Here is a 26,390-nt window from a genome sequence, read left to right on the forward strand (position 1 = left end):
AAATATTTTTAACACGATTTTTTTTCATAGAAAATTATTTTTTCAAAAAAATTTTCAAAATCGGTAAAAAAAAATTTAAAACCCGATAAATTTAAAAAAGTAAAAAAAAAATTCACCTAAAAATATTTAAATTCTTTTTTCAAGTTTTGCCACTCATTTTTTCCAGTAATAAATTAAAAAAAAATTTCAAGATGAAAATTCTTTTTTTTATCAAATCAGGAAAAATATTTTGAACTCGATTTTTTTTCATAGAAAATTATTTTTTCAACAAAAATAGTTTTCAATCATTATGTTAAAGTAAAACTTTGGTGAAGGGTATATAAGACTCGATTAGGCGAATATATCTTGTTTTATTATTATTTGATTGTGTTCGCATTATAAATAAGTATAAAATGTAATAGGACCGTTCTAATTTCTTCAAAATTACAACTCATGGCCACCTCATTAATGACTACAAATGAATACATACATTAAATATGTATTTGCAAAATTGCTGAAACTGAAACTCTCCAGTTAAGAAATTATTTAAACGAGTACAAAAAAATAAACAACTAATAACACGAATAAATGTTTTTTTTAGCCGACAATTTTGTTAGTTTTTTGTATTTTTATATTAGAATACATTTTAAAACATATTTTACAAATATTCTACTTATATACATACAGAGCTACTAATACTACATACGACTACAGTTTATTATGTTTCCTGTCGGTTTTATTTTCTTTTTAATTTTATATTTATATGAGAATGTAAATGAAATATCATGTGTTTGAACGTTTGTTGTACAGAATCCAACACATGTTTTTTATTTTACTTGCACTTTAATATTCCCAAATAGAAATGTGTTTAGAGAAAAAGACGAAATATTTTTAATGAAAATAAAGATGAGATCAGCAAAATGTAATGAATTAGAAAATATGGCATAATGAAGAGAACAAAACTGCTAATGATATCTAGTTTACAAAAAAAGAAACAAAATGCAATGTTAAATCTTTTAAAATTTAATCTTGTTCATTTTTTGTTGTTTATAAAATAATAAAACAAAAAACACTCATACATTTAATAAGTTTATTTGTATGGCAATAATTATTTCAGTTGGTTTCAATTAAAGTGTTTGGACACAATTTAATGTATTAAATGAGACTCACAAAAATAAGCCAGGGCGGATGATAAAAAAACAATCAAAAAAATAATAATAAACAAGGTTTTAAAAAAGTTTGTATGCTTTATTTATACTCTTCTAGCTAAAATATTTGTATATACAGAAATATAAACAAGAGTTTAAGAGGATTTTTTTAACAGATTTTATAACAGACACACTGATGTCATTGTTTATTAAGAATAAACAAAATTTTTAAGTGGTCTAGGTCGAATTGTTTATATATACTACAATTTACTGATTTACTGATATATTACCAAAGTTTGCGAATTCATGATTCATATATTGATACAAGATTTGGGCCCGTATGATGTCAGTTGGCCTACGAAAGTACTTTATAGTCGCAAATGTAAATTATAAATTGGGTTTCCAATTCACCGACCCTTTTTTATTACCGGTACCCCAGAATATTTAATTATATATAATATAAATTAGGAATAATAGAAATTAATTTTTGATAAAAACAAATATGGAAGAAAAGAATCGGTTTAAAAAATATTTTTCCATATCTGAATTCATTAAAATTTCTAAGGCGTTATTGTATTTGTTAATGGCTTGGTAATGATTTTTTGCTTATACCTCTGCCATTTGTGGCCCGAATAGCAACCTAAGATGTACCATAGCGAATATATTGATGTATGATTGCAGTTCTGCAAGTTATTTGGACGCTTCGGAAAGTTAATTTTAACATACAGACGGACATTGTATATAAACCCAATGCAAACATTTCAACAATACAGCTCTCAAATGATAGCAACATTATTCCATTTTAATATAAACAAATGTATTTAATTATTTTTGTATCGTTCGGGATACCATGTTTAATGCTAATATTTTGGAAAACATTAAACGACAAAACCTAACTTTTACACAAAACAGATTTCTTTATTTTATTTCACTGCAAAGACGTACGAATGTCGCGTCGAGTTCGGGACCGAGAAATGCTCATATCTAACTAGTCTTAATTCATCAACTAAAATTACTATCTGTCTCCTTAAGTTTTTCTGCTCAAAATGATTTAAGATCGTTCAAAGCAATCTGGAATCTGAGAGATTACATTGTGTAAAGATCTTGAAATACATTCTTACAATATCAAATTATTTCAAGTATCTGCAAAAGTTTGAAAAGGAAAATCATCATCCGCATTTTAGCTAAATTTAACTACAATAGCACCCAACAAAATTACCGTGTAATAGATTTCAAAACAGAGTTGTGATTGGATCTATGAAAATGATAATTACCATGTTACACCAAACAACTAGCGGAAAATGTTACCAGCCTTATAATAAAACTACAATGACCATTTAGTTTAAAGTATTTAAAAGCCTTTGTTGACACAATAATATGAACAACAAAAAGCTGAACTTGAGTTTAGTAAAATGTTTATGCTCTGCTTAGCAATGCAGTTTTATTTCCAAAAAAATAAATGCAAACAAATAAAACTATAGTTTAAATTACAACATCCACAAAAACAATTGTCTGAAAGAATCTGATATACATACTTTTGATATTTTCTTAACAACAACAGCAACAGCAGAAATATGAAAACAGTGAAAACCACATGAATAAAGAAAGGCATGTTTTTTGTACTTTAGAAGATCAGTAAAGAAATACAAAATGCACTTCAGAAAACTGAAGAAAACATTGCAAGAAACCATATTAAAGAAAAACAAACTAAAAAGTATAAGAAAAAACAGGCAAACCAACAAAAAACTAAAAGAAAATAATACAAAGTAAAAAAACCTACAACTCATTTTACATTAAAAGTATTTTAAAAGCTTGTAAAACATTACAAAAAGAAAACTGGTACATTTTATTGAAAAATTCATTCTAAACACCATACCCTTTTAATAACTTAAAAAAAAACATTAAATTAAATTTTATAAAAATTGTACTTACCATGTGTGTTGAAAAGTTTCATTTAGTTTTTAACAAAATTGCTGTTGAAGTAATTTAAAGTAATTCCTGGGCCCCTCACTGATCATAATAAATAGTTTCTTTTAAAAAAGCCACCACACACCAACATACACTCGCACATATTTTAAACACATCTAAAGTTACAACATATGTACATATAGTTTTTTGAATGTTTTATCTGTTCAGTTTGTTTTTTTTTACTTCTTATTTATTTTGATTGTTTTTTTTTCAACTTCAGATACCGCCGCACTATATTTAAGCGTTATTCAATCATTTAACATTAACGTTTAACTCACTACTAAACTCTGTAAATGCGGCAAAACATTTACAAAGTCTTTAATATTTTTAAAGAAAAACGCACTCTCTCTCCTAAGATCATATTGTTTTTTCTCTGGCTCTCTGTGATCTCAGTGCATGAAGAAGTCACAGAAAAAAACGAGAATATGTATCTTTAAGATATTGTTTTCTTGATTCAAGTCTGCTGTTATTTGAGCAACAGGCAAAATGGGTTAGCGTTTATTTATTTACGAGTTCAATAAATATGCAGTTTGTTGAATAAAGAGTTTTAGGTGGTGTTTTAAAAGAGTAGGATTTATGGATAATACTCTTTTAATATTTTTTTATGAATAATTATGTTGCAGATCGATATGGTGCTAGCAAGAAGTTTTATGTTTTAATTTTTAGTGGAGCAAAAATAAGTTTATATCTTTTATATGGAAGCATAATAATTTCTTTGATTATTTTGAAAAAATTTCTCATTTTTGAGAATTGTTTGACAAGTAAATGCACAATTATCAATAAGGCTTTCATATGGTGGAATAGAAAAATTTTGACTTTTAGTTGCTGCAATATTCAAAATAAGCTGTAGATTTTCCCAACTAAAATGAAGATACAATTTCAAATGTTTTTATTTATGTGCTGTTTTTCTATAGCGAACGAGTGCTTTGAGTGGAAATTTTACATGTATTTTGTTTTTGTTACAATAACAAAACACATGTTAAATTTCCACTCAAAGTACTCGTTTGCTATAGAAAAACAGCACATTAATTTTGTTTTTGAAATTGTTGGACATATTATATAATATACTTGGGGTATTCACACGGTCTACTATTTGGTCATATTGTCATAATGTCCTAATATATTATGATAGTTTAAACAAATTTGTGTTGTGTTTCAAACCAAAAAGTTCTAAACTAATAAGACTATTTGAACTATGTTTATTGTTTTGTCATAAAATAATACTTTTTTGTGTTTAAAACACAACAACAACTATTATAATATATTAGGACATTATGACAATATGACTAATAGCAGACCGTGTGAATACCCCAACTATGTACGTACAGAATAATTCACAAGAGAATGTAGAGCATGTGATTTATTTTCCATTTTACTCCAAATTTTACACATTTTTCGATGCTTGTTGTTAAATTTTACATTTTGTTAGAATATTATCTAAAATATTTCATTCATGTTTGTAGTCTGTAATGAAAAGTCAATTTTGAACAATTACTTTTACTAATTCGATAATTTGCAGCAAAATGGCATCAGCTTAATATTGCACATTTTTCATACTTTGTTGTAAATGCAGTTTTTGATTTTATGTGCATATAATTTGCATACATATTTAATAAAAACTTTTTGATTTAATTGACTAATACTAAATATATATATGTACTTATATAAACACATACTAATTGCTAATTATTGAACAGATATCAATTAGGGCATAATTTTCTAGTAATGTTTTAAAATATAATATGGTGAAATTTAAGTTTTGATAAATAAATTTAAAAAAAATAAAAATATACAATTTAAAATTTATTTAGTATTAATTTAATAATTTATTATAAACTAGTTGACAGCCCCGGCTTCGCCAGGTAGCATTTACTAATGTTAGTTCTTCAAGTTTCTCCAACCCACCTACACCTGCCTGTTCTTATTTATTTGTAAATAAAATATCTAAATTTGTACTGCATACTTTAGGGCGCTTTTTTTATTACATTTGACTGTACTCAAAAAAATTTTTCCGAGTTTTACCCGGAATTTTTTTTCTTTACAAACAAACCATTTCCTGAAAATTTCGAATCGAATAAAAATGTTTTTTTATTTAAAATGCTTTGGTTTTTAAAATGTATTTTTAAGTTTCAGTTTATATTTTTCGGTAAATCCATAAATTCGTTTTTTAGGTCATGAAAATCTCAGCCCTGTTTATGACATTCAATGACCTTTTGTAAAACTTTTCATGTGCTACTAAAATTAAGTCTTTTGCTGCAAGTTCATTATTTTGATATTGACAAAACAGTGGAAATTTACAAAAAAAAGTCCCTTTTAGTAACTCTCTATTTTGTTTACTGCTTCACCAATTAAAGAATCAATTGTCCATTTTTCAATACTTTGACATTCCCTTATAATGGAATTGGGCAGGTCACTTCAAAACACGTACCTCATTGGTTTGTAACCACTCGGCTACAATCCCTATAGATTGTTTTTGCAAATTGTATATAAGCAGAACGGGATTTTTAGAAATAATAGGTTTTTTTCGCTGGTCGATATTATCCAAGACTATTTTTTTTGCCCTGCTGCAGTTCGAGAACTTATTTTCAATTTTAGATTCTTGATTATTAAACTTTCTTGCTGATAAAATTTTGAAACTGCTGATTTATTAATCGAATATTTATCTCAGATAGTTTGTTCTTCCTCAAGCCTTAATTATTTTGATTATATTAGCCTTTATCATTCCTGAATAGAAAATATCACTATGAGCTTATAATTTCTTTGCAAAACTTAACTTTTAGACAGCCGAATCAAAAAAATGTGCCTGAACATTTTTACAAACTCAAACAATTGTTGCCAGCAGTTTATTCATCCCCATTTGATGCATGATGCATTTTCAAAATATACTAGTTAGATTAATTGAAAACTATTTGTTAAAATAATGAAATATTTGTCCCATAAAAAAAGAAAATTACGGATGCAACAAGTAACAGTAAATTTTATAACTTACCTCCGTCTCCTACAAAATTTTCTTGGTTTACTTAATATGTTGATGAAATTACACACTTTTTCTTTATGTTTTTAAATCAACTATTATTTTTGCTAATAGTTTTATAACATAAAATATAAATTTTAACACCAATTAAATTTTACAAACAATTCGAATGACAGAGAACTTTTGCCACCATTTTCCAATAAGAACTATTTGAACAAAGTAGCGAATAAAAGTAACGAGTGTGAACAAGAAAATAATAGAAACCAAATGAGTGAAGTTTATCTAATGGTAATGCAGTTTTGTGTTATGAAAATAGTTTATTTGATATAACAAAGTTTTGAATATAATAAAAAAACCAGGAACCGTAAGAATTATAATTATTATTTAAAAATAACAATTTTTATTTATCTATTGCTCGTAAAATAATAATTATTTATTGAGTTTTATTTGATGCTTAAAAAATAAGCTAATTATAATTTATTAATTATTATGTGTCTTTTTTAAATTTAAAAAACATACATATATTGTTTTACATATTATAATATTATTTTTATCTTTGTGATTATAGAATTCAAAAATGTCCTTTTAAACGTTTAAATTTTTTCTCTCACTGTGTTTTAATTTTCACTCGTTAAGTTACAAAATGCAACTATGCATAGATTATTTTCTGTGATAATACAGTTTTGATAAAATGATAAATATTAGCAGCCAAAAAAACAGCTAAATAAATCTTATTGTTTTATTAAATAAAATTCATAAATTGCATTAACATATTATATATTTAATTTATATCTTTATCGTTTAAATATATTCTAAATTCTTTTTAAGGGATAATGCAGTTCTACGGTATTATCATTGTGGCGAATATTATCTGTAGTGATACCATATCGCTATAATTAGTAGCTCGCGAAACTCCTAAAAACGCTAGTTTGGTGTCGCAAAAACGTCTAGGTTAACGTAAAGTAAATTCGTTTAAAACATAGTGTGATATCACACTGGAACGCACAGTGGGAGAAATGAAAAAAAGTGAAAATAAATCAGTAAGGGGAAGCAGAGACTCAAGGCCCCAAATTGGGGTATCTCAAGTATATGAAAATTAAAAATAGCGCCAAATTTGTGAACACATCCTCTATAGTCGTGGAACGTTTTAAATCGGATTATCAGTTTAGAAGTTACAGATTTATTTTATTAAAATGTTTGAAATTTTCTAAATAAGCGTTTTTATGAAAACAACTAGTCCGACAACCCTGTTTTGCTAAATATTATTAAGAAAAGGTTGGCAACTCCGTCGATTACTATTTTTTTGACATTTCGTGTTTTTTGTTTTAAAATATTTTCAGTCGATTTTTACGCGTCCGCAAAACAGGTTCTACTTTTGTAGCGTACGGTCGTTATTTGTTTATCTCTGCTTCATTCATAAATTGTATATTATTTTGAATAGTAAAAATTTGTATAACATTTGTTATTGTTTCTAATTCTGCTTACACGTAAATAAATTAATATATTTGTGTTACTTTTCGCTTTCATTATAATATTTAATGCGAAACAAGTGAAATTAATAAATAAAAGAAAAAAATTGCACGATTATTGGAATATATAAAAGGCAGGAAGGTGCAAAAAGAATAAATGTGTGTAGGTGTATAAAAGGAATGGAATAAATTGTGCAAGAATTGTGAATGAAATTCTAATAAAAGAAAAATCTTAATAGATTTATTGAATAGATAAACCAAGAATATGTAAATAAAAATATTTTGCAATATATAAAATTTGCTACAGAAAAAAAAACAAGTGAGTGTGTATAACAAAATAGAAGAAAAAAAGCCGCTAAGGGCCCTTAAACTAAGTAAAAACACCCTTTGCTAAAAAAAATATGCATAATTTAAATAAACAAGTGGAATAGATACAAATCGTAATAAATCCATATTCAAAAATATATTATTAAAAAGTGTATGTATAAAAAATAAAACGCAAATATTAAAAATGATGTAGGAAGGATTACACCTCTCTACTAAATGGATTAAGGATTACTCATCACGTCACTATCACCACTATCAGTGTTGCCAAATAGATGTTTAACTCTGTCAATAATTGAAACTTGTGCAATTCCCAAAATTATAAGATTTACAAAAGTTAATTGTCCTTTCTGGAGTTATTCATACATATTTATTGGAATTTGAAAATCACAAACTCATATTAAAGGCTCCAGCTCACATGGGTCCTTGGGTTGGTCCCTTTGTTATAGACTTCGGTAGTTCATGAACAAACTAGTTCAATTGACCGATTCCATTATTTGAACTAAATGAACTAGTTCAAATCGTTTGCTCACTTAGTTCTGTATTGAACTATGAACTAAAATGGTTTATATCTACACCCTTAACTAAATGGGTGTTTTCTTTACCTAGTAGTTCATTTTTGAACTTAAATGAGCGGTCATTGAAATGAACTATTATGCAGAAATCTGGTTTATTAGAGACAGAAAGGAGACTATAAAGAAAATTGTATGTGAAGTCTATTTTAGACATTCCCCCGAGTTAAGATACATTTTTACACCATAAAATCAAAAAAATTGACATTCTAGTTACTAGAATCTAGTAGCCTTTTAAATGATGCTCATATCTTTGTAATGATAAATTATTATTATCGAAGATATTTAAGATTTTCAGTGAGTGAAATATTTACATAGAACATAATTTTCAGAATTTTACGATACTTATTAATACATATGTGCTGTAAAAAATTCCAGATCAATTAAGTTCATTTTAAAACAATAACACCCCTTTTTATATGCATGAATGTTTATAGCTGTACAGGTAGCGGAATTCTTAAACTATTTTGATAGGTAGCTAAATTCTAATTTTAAATAGCAAATTTCTGGACAACAAAATTTTAGTTGGAAATTTTGTTCTAATAAAATTAAGTGAAACCCTATTAACAAAATGGGTTGTTATAGAAGATATTTACGATATTAAGTGAGTGAAATATCTACATAGAACATAATAATTTCATTTAATTTTAAGAATGTTATGATTCCTTTTTTAGAATGTGTTAATTTTAAAACAATAAAATCATTCTTTTTTGCGGAATTCTTAAATTCTTTTGGTAGGTAGACCTAAGTTGTAAGTTTAAATAGGTAGTAAATTTCTGGGCAATTTTTTTTGGAAATTTTGTTCTTATAGAAATTAAGTAAAAACCCTATTAACCAAATTTTTACTTATAATAATAGTAGGTAAGATGTTTTATGGCCAGGGTTTTAATAATAAAATGTATCAATTAGTTTTAAAGAAAGTCATTGATAGACATAGCTAATTTAAATCTTTAATAATTTTTTGATTTAATAGATAATTCTTTAAATAAATTAACCAATAAAAAAATCCAATTGTGTATAGACTAAATATCATCTTAATGGCAACACTGATAAACATAAGAAACAATAAAAACATCATCACAGAATCATTTTTACCTTGTTTTTGCAGTTCTTTGATTAAACTTCATTATTACGTGTTACGCCAATAACAACAACAACAAAAACCACTAAACAGGCCTAAAAATATAAAAACAAAACCAATACAACAAAAACAACAACACCATTTTTGAGCATCTCTCCCAATTGCCCCCACTGTTTTCATAACAACTTTATTGTTGAGAGTGAATGATATTTGTGCGTGTGTAACAATATTTGTGTTTGTTTATTTTTGTTTTTGCATACGAACTAGAATCAACTAAAAATAAATTTTGAAAACAAAAACAACAAAAAGGGGGAAGAGTTGCTTGTTCTTCCCTTAATTAATGTGTTGACTTGTTGTTGTTTCTTGTTCGTTTAGAATTTAAGCGCCCGGTTTTGAATAATGGCAGAACGTAAATTTACCCGGGCCCTTAATAAGCCGGGTATGGCTGCACAATTGCGTGAGACAGTATCACAAGTTGTTCGAGAGAGTGCAGTGTTGGTAAGTGTTGTTGTTTTATTTTATATTTTATACATTTTACTTAATTATGCATTTGCTTGCCTTAAATTTTGTCATTTATTTTATTTATAAACATGCGAATCCCTTTTTTTTTGGAATTCCATTTCATTAAAAAAGGGTGTGTCTCACTTTTATCAACCTTTATCAAGTTTGCAGCAAATTTGTTTTCGCAATTTTATGTTATGTTGGCTTTTGCTGTTTGCTTTTTTCTTTTGCTGGAAATGTGTGTGCGTAACCAAAAACATAAAAAATGTATTCAAAAGATGCATTTGGCAAACACCTTCCGAATGTGTTTGCAACTTCTTGTTGTTGTTATTAATATCGACAACGTCATTTATGTCATGTTTATTCATACCCGTGCTAAAAAAAAGTTGTTTATTTATCATATATTTGTGTACAGTAATTTTGTTTAATAACATGAAATTATGCAGATCCACATACAGTATACGAGTGCAATGACAGTAAAGTCTTGAACTCAAGGAGTTCAATGAAAATGTTGCAATAGAACTTGTAGTTGAAGCAATGTTTTGAAGAGTGTATTTGTCTTATTCTCTGTCATTTGATTTGAGTTTTTACTGTTTTTTTATAGTATTGAAAAACAGTAGTCAGTATATTGACCTGTTAAATGAAATTGATAAGAAATTTGTCAAAATGTACACGCCCTGAAGACATTGATTTGGAATATGTTAATAATTTAAAATGGAAATTATTTTATTTTAAATCATTATGGTTCAAATTGCCAACTAAACTATTACATTTGCTTGAAATATTAAGCATTAAAAGCAACATCAATTTTGTAAAAATTGTACTTAAGCCCTTGTTATAATTGCTGCTTAATAATATTGGAAAAAATGTAGATTTGTTTTACAATTAATATTTAAGTCACGTTCAAGTAATTATAAGGGCTCACATTTAATTATGTTCAATTATAGTAGTTTTTAACATGAACTTGAGGGGTCAACTCCAAATACATAAAATATAAATTGAAAATGAATTAAATAACAATATACTTGGGACATTTTCTCATAATGGTGGTATGTATGGTAGGCTTTGTAATTAATAAATAACAAAATTTCATAACATTTGGTTTATTGAGGTTTTGTCTTGTAAATAAATATGTACTGGCAATAATTTAGAAAACAAATCAAAATTAAATAAACCCAATCAATATTTACATAAATCAAGTATTTCTATATTTATTTCTGTAAGTAAACACTAACTAAATTAAATAAAAAATTTTATATTTGTATTTGTTTATTGTTAATTGCTAATACATGCCACTTTAATAAATAAATGTGTGTTTTCTATTCAAAGGAATGTTTAAAATTACTTACAGCTCTTAACGTCATGGATCAACAACTAAATATTCAAATATTATTTAATTTGTTTAGCTATGTTTTAATACCTTATATTTATACGCCCTAATTTCGAGTGAAACCTTTAAAATGCTGTACATTTTTTTTATTAGTCTGGACAATGTATGAAAATCATGTATTTGTTAAAATATTTATTATTGCATATTTTCTAAGCTAATGCTAGTATGAATAATCGTTAAAACGGAAGTTATTATTGTTATTTACATTAAAAATATGTAGAGAACTAAAAAAACTAGTCATGTTTTTGAGTCATTTGATACTTGTTTGTTTAAAAAAAAAATGTTTAATGTTTATCGTGAGAGGGAATCCACTACACCATTTTTCATTGAAATTGAGAAAATTCCAAATGAAATTGTGAATTTCCATTTTAAATTGAGAAAATTCCAAATGAAATTGAGAATTTCCATTTTAAATTGAGAATTTCCATTTTAAATTGAGAAAATTCCAAATGAAATTGAGAAATACAAATTGAAATTTAGAAAATTACAAATGAAAATGGGAAAATTCTAAATAAAATTGTGAAACATTATATAAATTATTTTAAACTAAAAAAACAAAATTAACGATTATATCAGATGTAGAAAGATGTGGTGGTCTGGATAGAGACCAATTTCAATTTATTTTGTCGTAGAAAACATGGTTGGTCTCGTGTTGGATCCCGAACAGTTCTTTCGATACCTATGATAGTCGCAGAGGTTCGTTCACTGCCGAAAGCGCAAACGAATGGGTCAAAAGTGTTGATAGCAAGAGTTGGGAAATCAGTTATCTGAACACGATTTGGTATGTGACAATGCCCTTTGCCACAGTCGTTTACGTGAAATTTTCGACAACTCTCCAGCAACACTTTTACCATTGAGTCCCTATTCACCAATGCTTTTTCAAATGCTTAACCCTATTGAAAAAGTCAAAGATGAATATATCAACCGTAAATCCTCCAAATGTAGGAGAGCAGAGGATTTTATATCTTCAAGAATTAATTATTAATTGGAATTGCAAGATATGCCTGTTGGTCAATAAGACTGTGTACATACATATGTTTTTTATTTAATGTTTTTATTTTCTCAATTTCATTTGGAATTTTCTTAATTTCAATTAGAATTTTCCCAATATCATTTGGAATTTTCTTAATTTCAAATGAATTTTCTCAATTTAAAATGGAAATTCTCAATTTCATTTGGAATTTTCTCAATATCATGTATAATGTTCTCAATTTCAATGAAAAATGGTATAGTTTTTGCTTTTAAAATACTAATATGAATTTATTTCGTTGTAATTTTAAGCGCATTTTTTAAAATTTTTGGCTTATATTCTGAAACATTTGTACAATATAAGTTAATTCAAAGTATTGGCCACTATTAGCTATGACCTTTTCCCACTTTTCTGGCAACACATGGATTTCGAGCCAAAAGAACTGCTCTTCTTTAGAGGCCATGAACGAATCAAGCCAATATACTATTTCAAAGTGAAGCGTATCTCAGAGAGATCGATCGAAACAAATAGTAGTCGGACGGGGCACGTTCTGGACTATAAAGCGAGTGTAGCAAAACTTCCCAACCACTTCATTCCAAATAGTTTTTAACAGGTATTTCAACATGTGGCCGAGTGTTGTAATGGAATACTACGGTTTCATGTCTGGCCGCATATGCTGTGATGGTCTGGCTAGATTTCAGCAGCTCATAATAGATAGCACCCTTTTGCTCCCATCATTCGGCTGGTTGCCCGGGCTTCACGTACACGCAGAGAAAAAATATAATTGGGCATGGTTACTGTAACCATTTATATAGTGTTACAAGTTTTTTAACTATATTATAGTCACAGTAACCATTTACATGATTGTGGTAACCATAATATGGTTAACTTACGATACACATGATTGTCTCAACGATATATATGGTTACAGTAAACATATATATGTTTGTGGCAACCATATTTATGATGAATAATTTTATCATAATATGTTGTTCTCAGATTATGATAAGCCGAGAGCACCATAATATGATAAGTCCTTCATCATATAAATGGTTGTCACAAACATATATATGTTTACTGTAATCATATATATGGTTGAGACAATCATGTGATTACTATTCACATATTATGGTTACCACAATCATGTAAATGGTTACTGTGACTATAATATAGTTAAAAAACTTGTAACAATATTGAAATGGTTACAGTAACCATGCCCAACTATATTTTTTCTCTGCGTCTATGATCTCTTATGTTTCGGGTTATCTTAATGGATCCATTTTTCAACGCAAGTAATGATTCGGTGCAAAAATGATTATCATTTATAGCGTTCCAGCATCATTTCGGACATGGAAAATCGACTGATGTGTACCCTCCAAATGACATATAAGATAGACGTTCAAAAGATCTATTGTAAATCCCGAATTTTTATGTCATACACCCAATACAATTAAGAATGGTCAATTATCCTTGTCTCTATTTTCCTTGTAGTAGAATTTAATGTGATGAAAAAATTCCAAATTAATTAAAGTTAATTTAAAAATAATTATCTTCACATACAGTGACGGACAATACAAAAGAATCACTACATATGAATTCGATTAAAGCGGTAAAACTACAAAATTTGATTTCAAAATTTAAAATTTGTTCATTATATATTAATGCTCATAACGTAAACAATAAATAGAAAAAAATAAAATAAAAAAATAACACATTCTTATGTTAAAAACGATGTCAAATCTAAAAGACTAAATAAAATATGCGACATTCAAATAGAATCAATCAGTCTTAAAATGATTAAAAATAAAAAATCATCATAAGAATTCGTTGTTTTCTTAATATTTTGTTGCATATCAATTATTTCTAATAACAGCATCAAATCTTTTGGGGATTGAATTTAACAAACTTTCGCATGTAGATCGGGAAATTGCATACCATATTTCCTGAATTTTCTGCCAAAGTTCTTCCTTGTTTTTAAATTTTTCAGGTCCGAGTTTGTCTTTTACTATTTTCCATAGGATTTAAGTCTGGTTATTGAGACGGCCATTCCATAACATGAATTTTGTTATATAAAAACCATTATTTGGCAAGACCTGACGTGTGCTTTGGGTCATTATCTTGCTGGAAGAGCCATTTTAAGGGCATATTCCATCCTGCATGTGGCTTTATAACATTCTCCAAAATATTTACATACAAGTGCTTATCCATATTTTCTTTAATCCAATAAATTGGACCAACGCAATGCCAAGAAAAGCATCCCCATATAATAATATTTCCTCAACCATGTTTAAACGTTTTTGGTTTTTGCCATTTTATGGACGTCTAACCCATGTCTTATCATCACTACCAATTAAATTAATGGTCATTTCGTCCGTCCACAACTCATTTTGCCATAGATGTAAAAATCTATGTGAAAACAAAAATAACACTCGTATGTATGATTATTTTGAGTAAGATTTTTGTTTGAGTTTTTTTTCTAGTTTCCGCTCTTGTTGTTTCTCTATGGTTAGAATCATACATTCTCACCACTTAGGTTTTTGACAACTGAGTTAGGTCTTTGACAGGAGAGTTTCCGCTCTATGTTTATTTCTCTATGATTCTAACTTTTTGTTGACACTTTTTCCAAAAAGGTTATTTAAACTTTAAACAAATTTCGTTACTGATATACATCACGATTTCTGATATTTGGTTTGACCAATTAGCAAATACATACATTTTCAACAAAGATCTATTTTACATTATTACAATTTGAATTATACTTAAAATAGCCAGCAGCTACTAGTTAATTCTATTATTATATTTATTATTTAACATCTGTGTCTTGTTAACCAAAATTTTGCAAACGAATATTTTACAAATTGTTGTCATTTTTAAATATCAACAAGTTGTCAAAGCTTTGTGCGAAAACGGCATTTTAAAAAGCATTTTATTTGTTGTAGTTTTTTTTTTAAATAAATTTGTTGTAGTCGGTCGCACACCGTTTGTTGTGAAAAAAAAATTGAATAAAACTTTCCAATGTTAATAATAAAAATCATTAAAATTAAATTGTACAAAGCAAAAACAAATAAACAATGTCATATCACATAGTCTAGGTATAATAGAGCAAAAGACGTATTGTACATACAACCAAAAAAGTTTATTAATTGTTGACACGAACAGATGAATTACAATTAGCTCGACAGGCGACAATTTACGAAATTTTATTATGTTAAAGTGACATAAATTTAAACGTTTAAGTGTGATAACATTTGTTTAGGCCTTATTTTGTTATTTTGTTATTTTTTCTGGTTTCTGTTTTATTTTGTGGGTTTACTGGAAATTAAGTTTTGTTTAGAATGTTACTTTTCGAGTTTGTTTGGCATTAACAAAACTAGGCATTAACTAACAAGAAGTTTAACTGCTATAAATAGAATATTTTATTTGCAAAAATGATTTTGAAATTTGTACAATTTAAAACTAGCTCCATAATTAATTTAAAATAGCAGCTAGTTTGAAAATGTATTTAATTTTATGGCAAATTACAATTGGGGTATTCACACGGTCTACTATTTGGTCATATTGTTATAATGTCCTAATATATTATGATAGTTTAAACAAATTTTTGTTGAGTTTCAAACAATGTTTATTGTTTTGTCATAAAATAATACTTTTTTATTTAAAACACAACAACAACTATTATAATATATTAGGACATTATGACAATATGACTAATAGCAGACCATGTGAATACCCCAAATGATTTCAATCTACTTTAATTTTACCTGGGAAATGTTTATTGAAATTTTTGTTGTAATTAGAATAGTGTTAAGAATTAGTCGCTTGCAGTTTGCCGTTGCAGTTATAACTATAAACGTAAGTCTCTTGATGATAGTTTTTAATATTTTAATTGATTTTTTTCTGTTCTCTTCTGAACTGAATTATTTTCATGTAGAGATACAGCACACATAACCTTGACCACACATTTTATTTTATACTACTTATGTATGACAAATACATGATGCAAGAAGAAATTATAATCGGATGACCTCTTGAGATAATGAGGTAACGTTTTTGTTTTGTCTACAAAACGCCTTGAGAATATCAAAAACTGACACATTTTAAATATTACAAATTTAATAATTTGTTTAAGAAAAAAAATATTGAAACTTCAAAGAAATTGTTAAAAATACTGATTATTTTCAAACTAAAATAGTTTGAGGTAAATAATTGCTTTAATTTTTATTATTTGTAAACAATTTTTTTTAAATTTCCAATAAATATTAACATTTATTTATGTTATTGTTTATTTTATTATTTTAAAGTATGTAGTATATTTATTTTCAATAACATACTTAGGTTATTCTTTACCATTTTGTAGCAGTACTGATAGACGTAACAATTTGGCGGGATTTTCCAAAAAAAAATATAAATTTCAAATAATTTTTGGTTTTTTCTAAAATTATCTTTTTTGAGTTTCTAAAAACAAAGGAATATTTGGATTTATGCCAAACGTAAATAACGTAAAATATAAACATACACTGATAAAAATGTAATATTTCAAATATAAACAAAAAACGAATAACCCTTCGTGTGTGACAAGGGTATTTAATATTTATTTTAATAATCTACAGATTCACATGTGGTATTATCATATCAAAATCGCCCCATAAATAGCTGAGCTATAACGTTATCTTACAAATTATGCTGCAGTAGTTGTGTGAATGGCAACTAAAAACATAAGTGGTTGGAAACTTTTCAAAATATTCAATTAATATTTTCTAAAAAAATTAAAAATCCTCATTTTTTAATGTTTGCTCTTACAAAAGTTGTTTAAGAACAAACAATACTGGTTATGCTTATTTTGTAAAATAAGTATTTCGCTCATTTGCTGCAACAAGGTCATAATTCAAAAAAAGCCCTTTTGAGAAAAACGGCTTTGAATGTTTTATGACATTTTGCTATTTCTTAAATAAATGTTCAGCATATCATGCGATTTCCGAAATAAAACCTTAAATAGCTTTAAATAGTAGATATTAGAGTATTCGAATTATTCGATTTTCCTCTTGTTCGAATAAAACGAATAAGAGATTTTAACTTGTTCGAATAATTCGATCACACGTTTAAAATTAATCTAATTATTCGACTAATTTAATTTTTTTTTAAAAAAGTAAGAATGAAGTTTTGATGTAGGTTTTTTAATATTTTATTGTTAAAGAAAATAAAAAAATAACGTTAAAATTAACAATTCAAGTATTGATAATGTTAAAAAACATTCGAAAACAAAGTTCATCATTAAATTTTCATCCGAAATATTCTGATCAGATTCCCTCCCGAAAAATCTACAAAACAATTGACTAGCAAACTTTTTAGTTTCCATTTTGGAGCTATGCTTTATAAAATTTGAGCTAGTTGGACATGATCCTGAATTCAAGAACAGTATATGTTAATTCGGGTTTTAAAGTGAGTAACTAATTCTTTAGTAAATTAATTATTCACTTTTTCTAAATTATTTATAACAACATTGCCGAATCTTTGATGTCCTTCGTCTATTTCAACGTAATCATTATAAATGTCATCCTCAATATCACTTTCGACGACCGTTTCTAAATCACAGTCGCCATCACTTTCAATACCTTTTATTTATTAATTTCGATTCTACTAATATTTAGCCAGCATATATGTTCACACCTCCCCTTCATGTTTAGACACTAAAATTTATGTTTCGAAATCAATTCTCATTCATATACAGTGATCGAAAGACGTCATTTATCTTTAGTTATTTGTCGAATTTCAGAAACAACACTTAAATTTGGAATTATGAAACATTTGAAGCAATTTACATTTATTCGTTTTATTCGTTTTGTTCGATTATTCTACATAAATTTGTTCGAATTATTCGTTATTCGAAAATGGCTATTTTTAAATTGTTCGAATAATTATTCGTAAGAAAATATTCGATTAATCGAACGATCATTACTCGAATGAATACCCTAGTTGATATTAATATCTTTCTAAACTGTATTTAACCCCAGGTTTTACTTGTCAAAAATACGAGAAAACATGAATATTCATTTTGACGTTTACAACGAAAAAACACTCTCATACAAAAAAGAATTGACTTTTTTTAAAACTTATAAAACAATATGAAAGACTAAAGAACGGCGTATATTTTGTATTACTCAGTTCAAAATATCCGGATTTTGAGTTATGACGTTGTTGCAGAAAATGAGCGATTTGATTAATATGCACATATGTTCATACTAGGATATTCAATTAATCGGGTTACTGGTTTAATCGGTAAATCGTGCAAATAATTAATCGGGGTTTAGATTTATTCGGTTAATAATCGGTTAATTTTAAATTATTCGATTAACCGAATAATTTATATTTAAGTATTTTATTAATAAAAATAACAAAACATAACATAATTCAGTCAAAAAATAAATTATTTTCCTGAGATTTAATAAAACTCGACTTTGAAAAAACTCTCTCGCTGATTGCACAGTGCAACAGTGAAAAAAACACACGATCATGACTATATAGGTTCGACTCTACTACCAAAGGGTAGTAAAACCCTATACTCAGTTTGTCCATTTTGGTGACCGATTTTTTTTTATGGGCTCCCAAAGTTTCTGAAAATCAGTGGGGCCTCTAAAAAAGGTGTCATCAGTTTTTGGTTAACAGCTAATTCAGACTTTGTGATACAGCTTAACTTTATATGGCAATAATATAGCTAAGATTCCGCCAAATAAAGTTTGTTACAATTTGTTTTCAAAAAATAGCTTTTTCGTGCACTTTTGTTTAAAAAATATAGGAAGAAACATTTTTTTTTTTACTTTTTTTAGAATAACTTCCAGGGTCTCCTAATTTTTCACTAACAATATTTAGCAAAGTTGTAGCTACGGTAAAGTTGAACAACTCTTGAGAACAAATCAATGCATTCTGAACGTGTCTAGTCACTCTAAATAGCACATAAAAATCACTTTGTACCTAAAAATTTACGTTTTTACTATTTTATTACGCTAAAACAAAGATTTTTTGTCAAAATAGTATGATCAAGTCCACACTTCTATGTTGTGCTGTATTATTTACTCGGCTGAGGTGTTCGGAATGGGGATCAGTGAGTGGACCCTTAATGTCACACATTTAAAAAAAAATCGCCAAAAAGCCATTTATGATCCGAATGAGCTGAAATTTAAAATGTAGATAGTCCTTGAGAAGGTCTACAAAAATATGCTTTTATCTGTAGGTATATCTTTTAGTTCAAGAGATATTTAAGTTTAATTTTTTTTTTAAATTTTGCTCGATCTTTCTTTTGTATTTTATACATGAAGGTCAAAATTTGTTTTTTATATACGACGTATATTTGCGATAAAATTCTAAAGAAAATAAAATAAACCTGATAACAATTATTTCGTCCCTAGAACAAATTACACGCATCCAAAGTTGAAGCTTCTTTTTATATACATTTCAACTTTGTATGCGTTTGTTTTTTAAGTTTTTTCCCAAAAAAGTCCCCATATTTTTTCTTTTATAAAAAACTAATTTTCTTCGTTGCTATCTATATACATTTTTTATGATCTGGAAAGAGAACTTAATGCAAAAAAGTATAAAGTAAAATTTGACTAACTTAAGCGGACATTGTACCCCCCAGCCCTATCCAAACTTGGCCAATTTTGAAACAAAATTTTAGGTTTGAGTAAAAAATTCTAAAAACGCAAAGCACCGATCCTCAAAAGCTCATGATATTTGTATAGCCCTATATATTGTTTATATACATACAAAACGTTTTTACTATCATACTGTAAATAACGTCAAAGTGGGCTATTTTCTTAAAAAGATCAGTTTTTGGAACACATTTTCCCCGTTTTAGGAATTTCGATGTTTGAAAACAAAGAATGGCAACATTAGTGATGCCATTGACTTAAGAACATTTAGATCTATATTACTTCCAAATTTTATTGTGATGTCTGTAACTGTTCAAATTTTACATTAATTCAAAGTTTTTATTTTTCTTGATGGAAAATCAACATTTTATAATATAGTTAGTTTTTAAGGTAAAATACGTCCGAAAAAGCACAAAATTTATTCATTTCACTAAAATGTCAATCTCCAAGTCATAAGGTTTCCACCGATATCAAAAACTTTTATAAAAAGCTTATATTTACACTTCAGAAGCTCCACAAACCTTTCGCACTTTCAAAAATTTTGATGTTTTTTCATATCTTGCATCAAGCCGGTCTTGCGTGATCAACATTGGATACAGTGATGCGCCCGGATCATATCGATAATGATTTGCCCATTCTTCGTTATTCCAGCACAATAGAGAAGTATACACTCGAACATACATTTTTAACAAACAATTTTTGTTTTAGAGTAAAAAAATAGTAAAAAACTAAAATTTTTATGCTACAAAGTCATTTTTGACAGCTATTTAGAATGCCTAGATATGTTCGGATTACATTGATATGTTCACAAGAGTTATTCAGATTTACCGTAGCTACAACTTTGCAAAATATTGTTATTGAAAAATTAGGAGTCCCTGGAAGTTATTCTAAAAAAAGTAAAAAAAAAAATTTTCTTCCTATATTTTTTCAACAAAAGTGCACGATAAAGCTATTTTTTGGAAACAAATTTTAACAAAATTTATATGGCGGACTATTAGTTATATTACTGCCATATAAAGTTAAGCCGTATCACAAAGTCTGAATTAGCTGTTAACGAAAAACTGATGACACCTTTTTTAGAGGCCCCACTGATTTTCAGAAACTTTGGGGGCCCATAAATAAAAATCGGTCACCAAAATGGACAAACTGAGTATAGGGTTTTACTACCCTTTGGTAGTAGAGTCGAACCTATACTGTCATGATCTTGTGTTTTTCCAAAAGTCTTCATTTGTTGCATAGTGTTGTAGATGTTGGAGAAATCGAAAATAAGGCATGATAAAGAATATCCAATATTTCAGTATTTTTTTTTTAGTTTTTCTAAGCATATAAAATCCTCCTTTATACCATTGAAGTCCTTTTTGAATACTTTTAATAATTTCTACAAGTTCTGATAAAAGATTCGTTTCAGTAATGTCTCCAGTTTCGTCAATTATCATGTTTTCATCCAACAAATATGTACATGTAAATTAAATATGTCAGTTGTTATTGGATGTTCGAAAAAATATGTAATTTTACTTTAATATTTGTAAAAATAAATTCATAAAAATAAGTTAAAGTGCAAAAGAAAAGAAATTTCGGTTAATCGGTTAATCGACACAAATTAATCGGTTTATTTGTTATTTGAAAATCGGCAATTTTGAATTATTCGAACAGTTAACCGACCAAAATTAATCGGTTAACCGATTAACGGTTAATCGATACATAGTACATACTATGTATGCTCACTTCTGATGAAGTTTATACAAAATATATTAATTGCCATTTCTTTTTTAAATCCAAAGAATAATCTTAATTACCAAGAATAGTATTATTGTATATTTTTCTTAATAAAACAAGGGTTCACATTTTTGTTTAAAATTTATGAAATTTATATAAATACTTGTAAAAAAACCAAACGAAAAGAGGAAAATAATTTGAACATAAATTTTAATTAAATCAACATTTAAATAATTCGCTAGAAAACAACAACAATAAATATAAACACTCTAATACAAGGTCAAAACAAAAACATTTAATGACGCAAGATGAAAAAAAATGAGTTTTTCTTTTTTTGTATAAAAAAAAAACGTGCATACGCTGACTGACTGGCGGACGACGAGACTTCACACGTTTGTGTATGCAAACAAAAATAATAATAATAATAAAAATAACAATATTAATAATAATAAATTGGTTCGTAACATCTGTTTGTTTGAAAACAGAATTTAATTTCATTAAAACACCACAACAAAACAGAAAAACTAAAACGTATCTGTATTTGATTGAGCAGAGGTGAATTTTGAAATAATTTTGAAGTGAAATTGATTGCTGGGGGGTTATTTTATAATTCAATTTGAGAGAAAACATTTTCGAATAATATCTTAACCCTTAACATTAACATTACAAAACACCAATTATCTCAAAAAGTAATTATAATTTTTTTTTAAATTAAACTATGAATTTAGTTACAGATTTGTTAACATTTCCCTCCAAGGTCGAAATGCATTCTGACTTTTAGTTTTTGTTCTGTCAGCTATTTTGTGAGTGATGTCAAAATTTTAGCACGTGAAATTTTTTTTTTTTTTAAATCAAAGTTTTACTAACTTTTAGTTGCCCGACCTATTGGAAATATATTTTATTAGTTCTTTTTGATTAGTTTTCCAATAAAATCGTATCATAATTATTGTTTTTACACCTAAACCGGCAACAATGCCCTGAGACACTCTTAACCTTTTTGCACCTGGTTCCAAAATTTAATTTGCAAATTAGTTTCTGAGGTCTGTTCTGAGTTTATTGGGTCATAATTACCCTTACAAAAATTATTCGACAACTTTTTTTTTTTGGCTTTTTAAAGTTTGCGGGTTAGAGGGTTAAATATTCAAAAGTTTAAAATAATGACAGCCCCTAACTGTCTTATATATTTGGAAATATTTACGTTTGTCAATTAGTCGAGTTTTATTTTAATCGAATAAATGTTTCTAATTTGTTTTATTTTTCGTGTTCGAGTATTTGAGTGATCATCAATCGATCACTAAAACAATTTTTAAAATTTCTTTGATTATTCGAGCAAATAACGAATGAAAAATATTATTCGAATAATTTAATAAATAAAAAATGTATATATTTGATAATGAATAAAAGCTAAATTAATAATATATAGTTATAAATAGTAATAAATTTTAGCATTTTAATTATATAAAGTATCGCTAAATATTTTATGAAATAATTGTTGAGTCTTTAGATCTCAAATTATTTTTAAAATTCGTTGTTAATATTAAATGCGTTTGACTAAAATAGATTATTAATTATAACTATTTTGTTTGTTATTAATTCATTATTGCGGATAATTTAACCTTAAGTTAGGTTTCATATTTGTGTGTAAATCCAAAGTCAATTGGAAAATGAATCGTTTCTAATAACTAAAACTATTATTCATATTTCATAGAGATATTTTTTTTATTAAAATTATTTTTTTTTTTTAATTTCAAGTAGAAAATAAATTTATTCGAATAATTTTATATTCTAAATTTAAAAATGTTATTTATTCGAATAAAAAATATTTTTTCCTCGATTATTCGAATAATTTTTATTCGATTTTTTTTTAAATTTTAACTAGAAAATAAATATATTCGAATAATTTTTTTATTCCAAATTTAAAAATGTTATTTATTCGAATAAAAAATATTTTTTCCTCGATTATTCGAATAGTTTTTATTAGATTATTCGAATAATTTTTATTCGATTTTTTTTTTTAAATTTTAACTAGAAAATAAATATATTCGACTAATCGATTAATCGACAATTATTAATCGAATAATTTTTTATTCTAAATTTAAAAATGCTATTCATTCGAATAAAAAAATATATTTTTTTCTCGATTATTCGAATAGTTTTTATTCGGTTTTTTTTGTTAATTTTAACTAGAAAATAAATTTATTCGACTATTCGATTAATCGACAAATATTCGAATAATTTGTTATTCTAAATTGAAAAATGTTATCCTTTCAAATAAAAAATAACATTTTTTTCTCGATTATTCGATAGTTTTAATATTTTTTTTTTAATTTTAACTGGAAATTGAATTTTTCTACTATTCCATTAATCGACAATTATTGATCAAACAATTTTTTATTCCAAATTTAAAAATTTTATTCATTCGAATAAAAATATATATTTTTTTCTCGATTATTCCAATAATTTTTATTCGAATGACAACACTAGACAAATTTCATCAGGACAAAAGCAGTCTATACTTAAATACTATTGACAAACTGCTGATATTGTTCTGCTGACATTTGACCAAATATATTTTTTTACTTTTAACTTGAAAATAAATTTATTCGATTAATCGAATATTTTTTTTATTCTAAATTGAAAAATATTAAAAAAATATATATTTTTCTCGATTATTCGAATAATTTTTATTCAAATGATAATCCCAGACAAATGTCATCAGCAAAAAAGCAATCTATACTTAAATACTATTGACAAACTGCTGATGTTGTCCTGCTGACATTTGACCAAATGTATGAGAAAGTCGGGAAAATGTTGTTTTTTAGAAAGCCAAATGTGCGAAACTGAGAAGGTTAACTAGAAGAGGAAATTCTTATAAAGAAAAATGCGATCATTATTCCAATTTTAACTAGAAGTTTATTGATTTTATTGCACCACTTCAAATTATATGTATATTCTATTTTGTTTTTAAATTTCCACAATTTCTGCCTTAACCTTTCTACAAGCCTTTTAACATATTTACTAGATAATATAGAAACAAAATATTTTAATATTTCCCAATTCTTAAAGTAATTAAGAAAACCCATCAACAATTTATGGTTATTAAACGGTTTTTTTTGTAAACTACAAATGTTTTTCCTCATTTGTTTGCATTTTGCGGAAATTCTAAAAACAAACCAAAAAATCTTATTGTTTAAGTTAATACAATACGACTTGTCTTATACAAATCTATTTACCTGGCAGGTACTGAACGAAAAAACAAACGTATGTGTTGTACAAACTTTCTTTATTCACAACTTTTTTTATCTCATTTTAAATCAAACCACGTGTTGAGTGTTTGTTTTTATTATGACGGGGTACTTAGTACCTAGTACTATAATTTTATTTTAGTGGTTTTTCGTTTGAATTTAAATAAATATATAGGGAACCACTAAACATCTCACAGCATGCTACTATTGAAATTAGGGTTGTCAATTAATTATTCGAGTTTTATTTTAATCGAATAAAAGATTGTAATTTCTTTTCTTATTTGAGCGATCAAGTAATTTTTAAAATTTCCAGGATTATTCCAACGAATAACGAATAAAAATATATTATTCGAATAATTTATGGTAATAAAATATGTTTAAACCAGCAAAATCTTATATATAAATAGGCCACACGTTTTTTTGTGGTACACTTTTAAGTATGTTATTGTCCACGAATATTGATGAAACATATACGGTTTAAAAGGTTATTTTCTCTAGATTTGCAGAACATAATTTTAAATTCTTTCTATAAAAGTGGTAAAAAGCGTTTAAAAGTGGTCGAATTTCGGCCACCGGGCGATCCTAGTCTTAATAATTTGTTAACATATATTTTTCAATTTAAATTTGAAAATAAATTTATTCAGTTAATCGATTGATCGAATAATTTTTTATGCTAAATTAAGAAATTATATTCGAATAAAAAATATAACTTTTTTCCACGATTATTCGAATAATTTTTATTCAAATAGTTTTTATTCGAATGACAACTTTAATTGGAAACCATAAAGAAATATGTATTAATTTCATATTAAGTATTGTTTTATAAATATATGTAGATTCATCACATAATCGCGACTTAAATTAACTTTTTTTAAACTTTATGAATTTCAAGGTTTTCATTAGTTTCATTCATTTATATTTTTAGCAAATCTGGTTATTTTTTTTTTACATTTTATTCTCACTTGTATTTCCTTTCGATTATTGCAGTTTCATTGTTAATTTTCTAATGTCGTTCTTTTAGGTTATGTTTCTAATTTAATTTTTTTTTTAAATGTTTAATATAATTGTGGTTAATCGATTATTTTGGTTTTTAAACAATTTAAACATGCATTTTAAGGTTTAATGTCTAAAACAAATAAGCATATCTAGCTTCATTTTGTTTTAAACAATAAAGGTTAATTATTGTATTAAAATTAATGATTAATACTTTTGAGTGTATAAACACAATGAAAACGAAACGGAAAAATCAAAATCGTTATGCGTTTGTCATCAAAATTACGCATTTTTTGAAAATTTTTGATAATTACCGTTTTTAATAAGCGAAATTATATTTGGAAAAATTAAATTTTTTTAAATCGCTATTTTTTGTGAATGTATCTATCATATCAAATAATTGCATTTTCGAAT

The 26,390-nt window shown here is 26.5% G+C and overlaps 1 protein-coding gene across 3 annotated transcripts in view; it reads left to right on the forward strand.

The window, feature by feature from the left end:
- The first annotated feature begins 7,414 nt into the window (after window positions 1–7,414).
- Window positions 7,415–26,390, forward strand: part of Ziz (dedicator of cytokinesis protein Ziz) — a 65,627-nt gene continuing 46,651 nt past the window's right edge. For all 3 annotated transcript variants that reach the window (XM_065502573.1, XM_065502574.1, XM_065502575.1), the window contains exons 1-2: window positions 7,415–8,016; window positions 9,543–10,013. In XM_065502573.1, the coding sequence (XP_065358645.1) occupies window positions 9,915–10,013 (99 nt within the window). In that variant the 5' untranslated portion in view covers window positions 7,415–8,016; window positions 9,543–9,914. The remainder of the gene's footprint in view (window positions 8,017–9,542; window positions 10,014–26,390) is intronic.

The sequence above is a fragment of the Calliphora vicina genome, chromosome 2 (genome assembly GCF_958450345.1).
Source record: "Calliphora vicina chromosome 2, idCalVici1.1, whole genome shotgun sequence".
NCBI lineage: Eukaryota > Metazoa > Arthropoda > Insecta > Diptera > Calliphoridae > Calliphora > Calliphora vicina.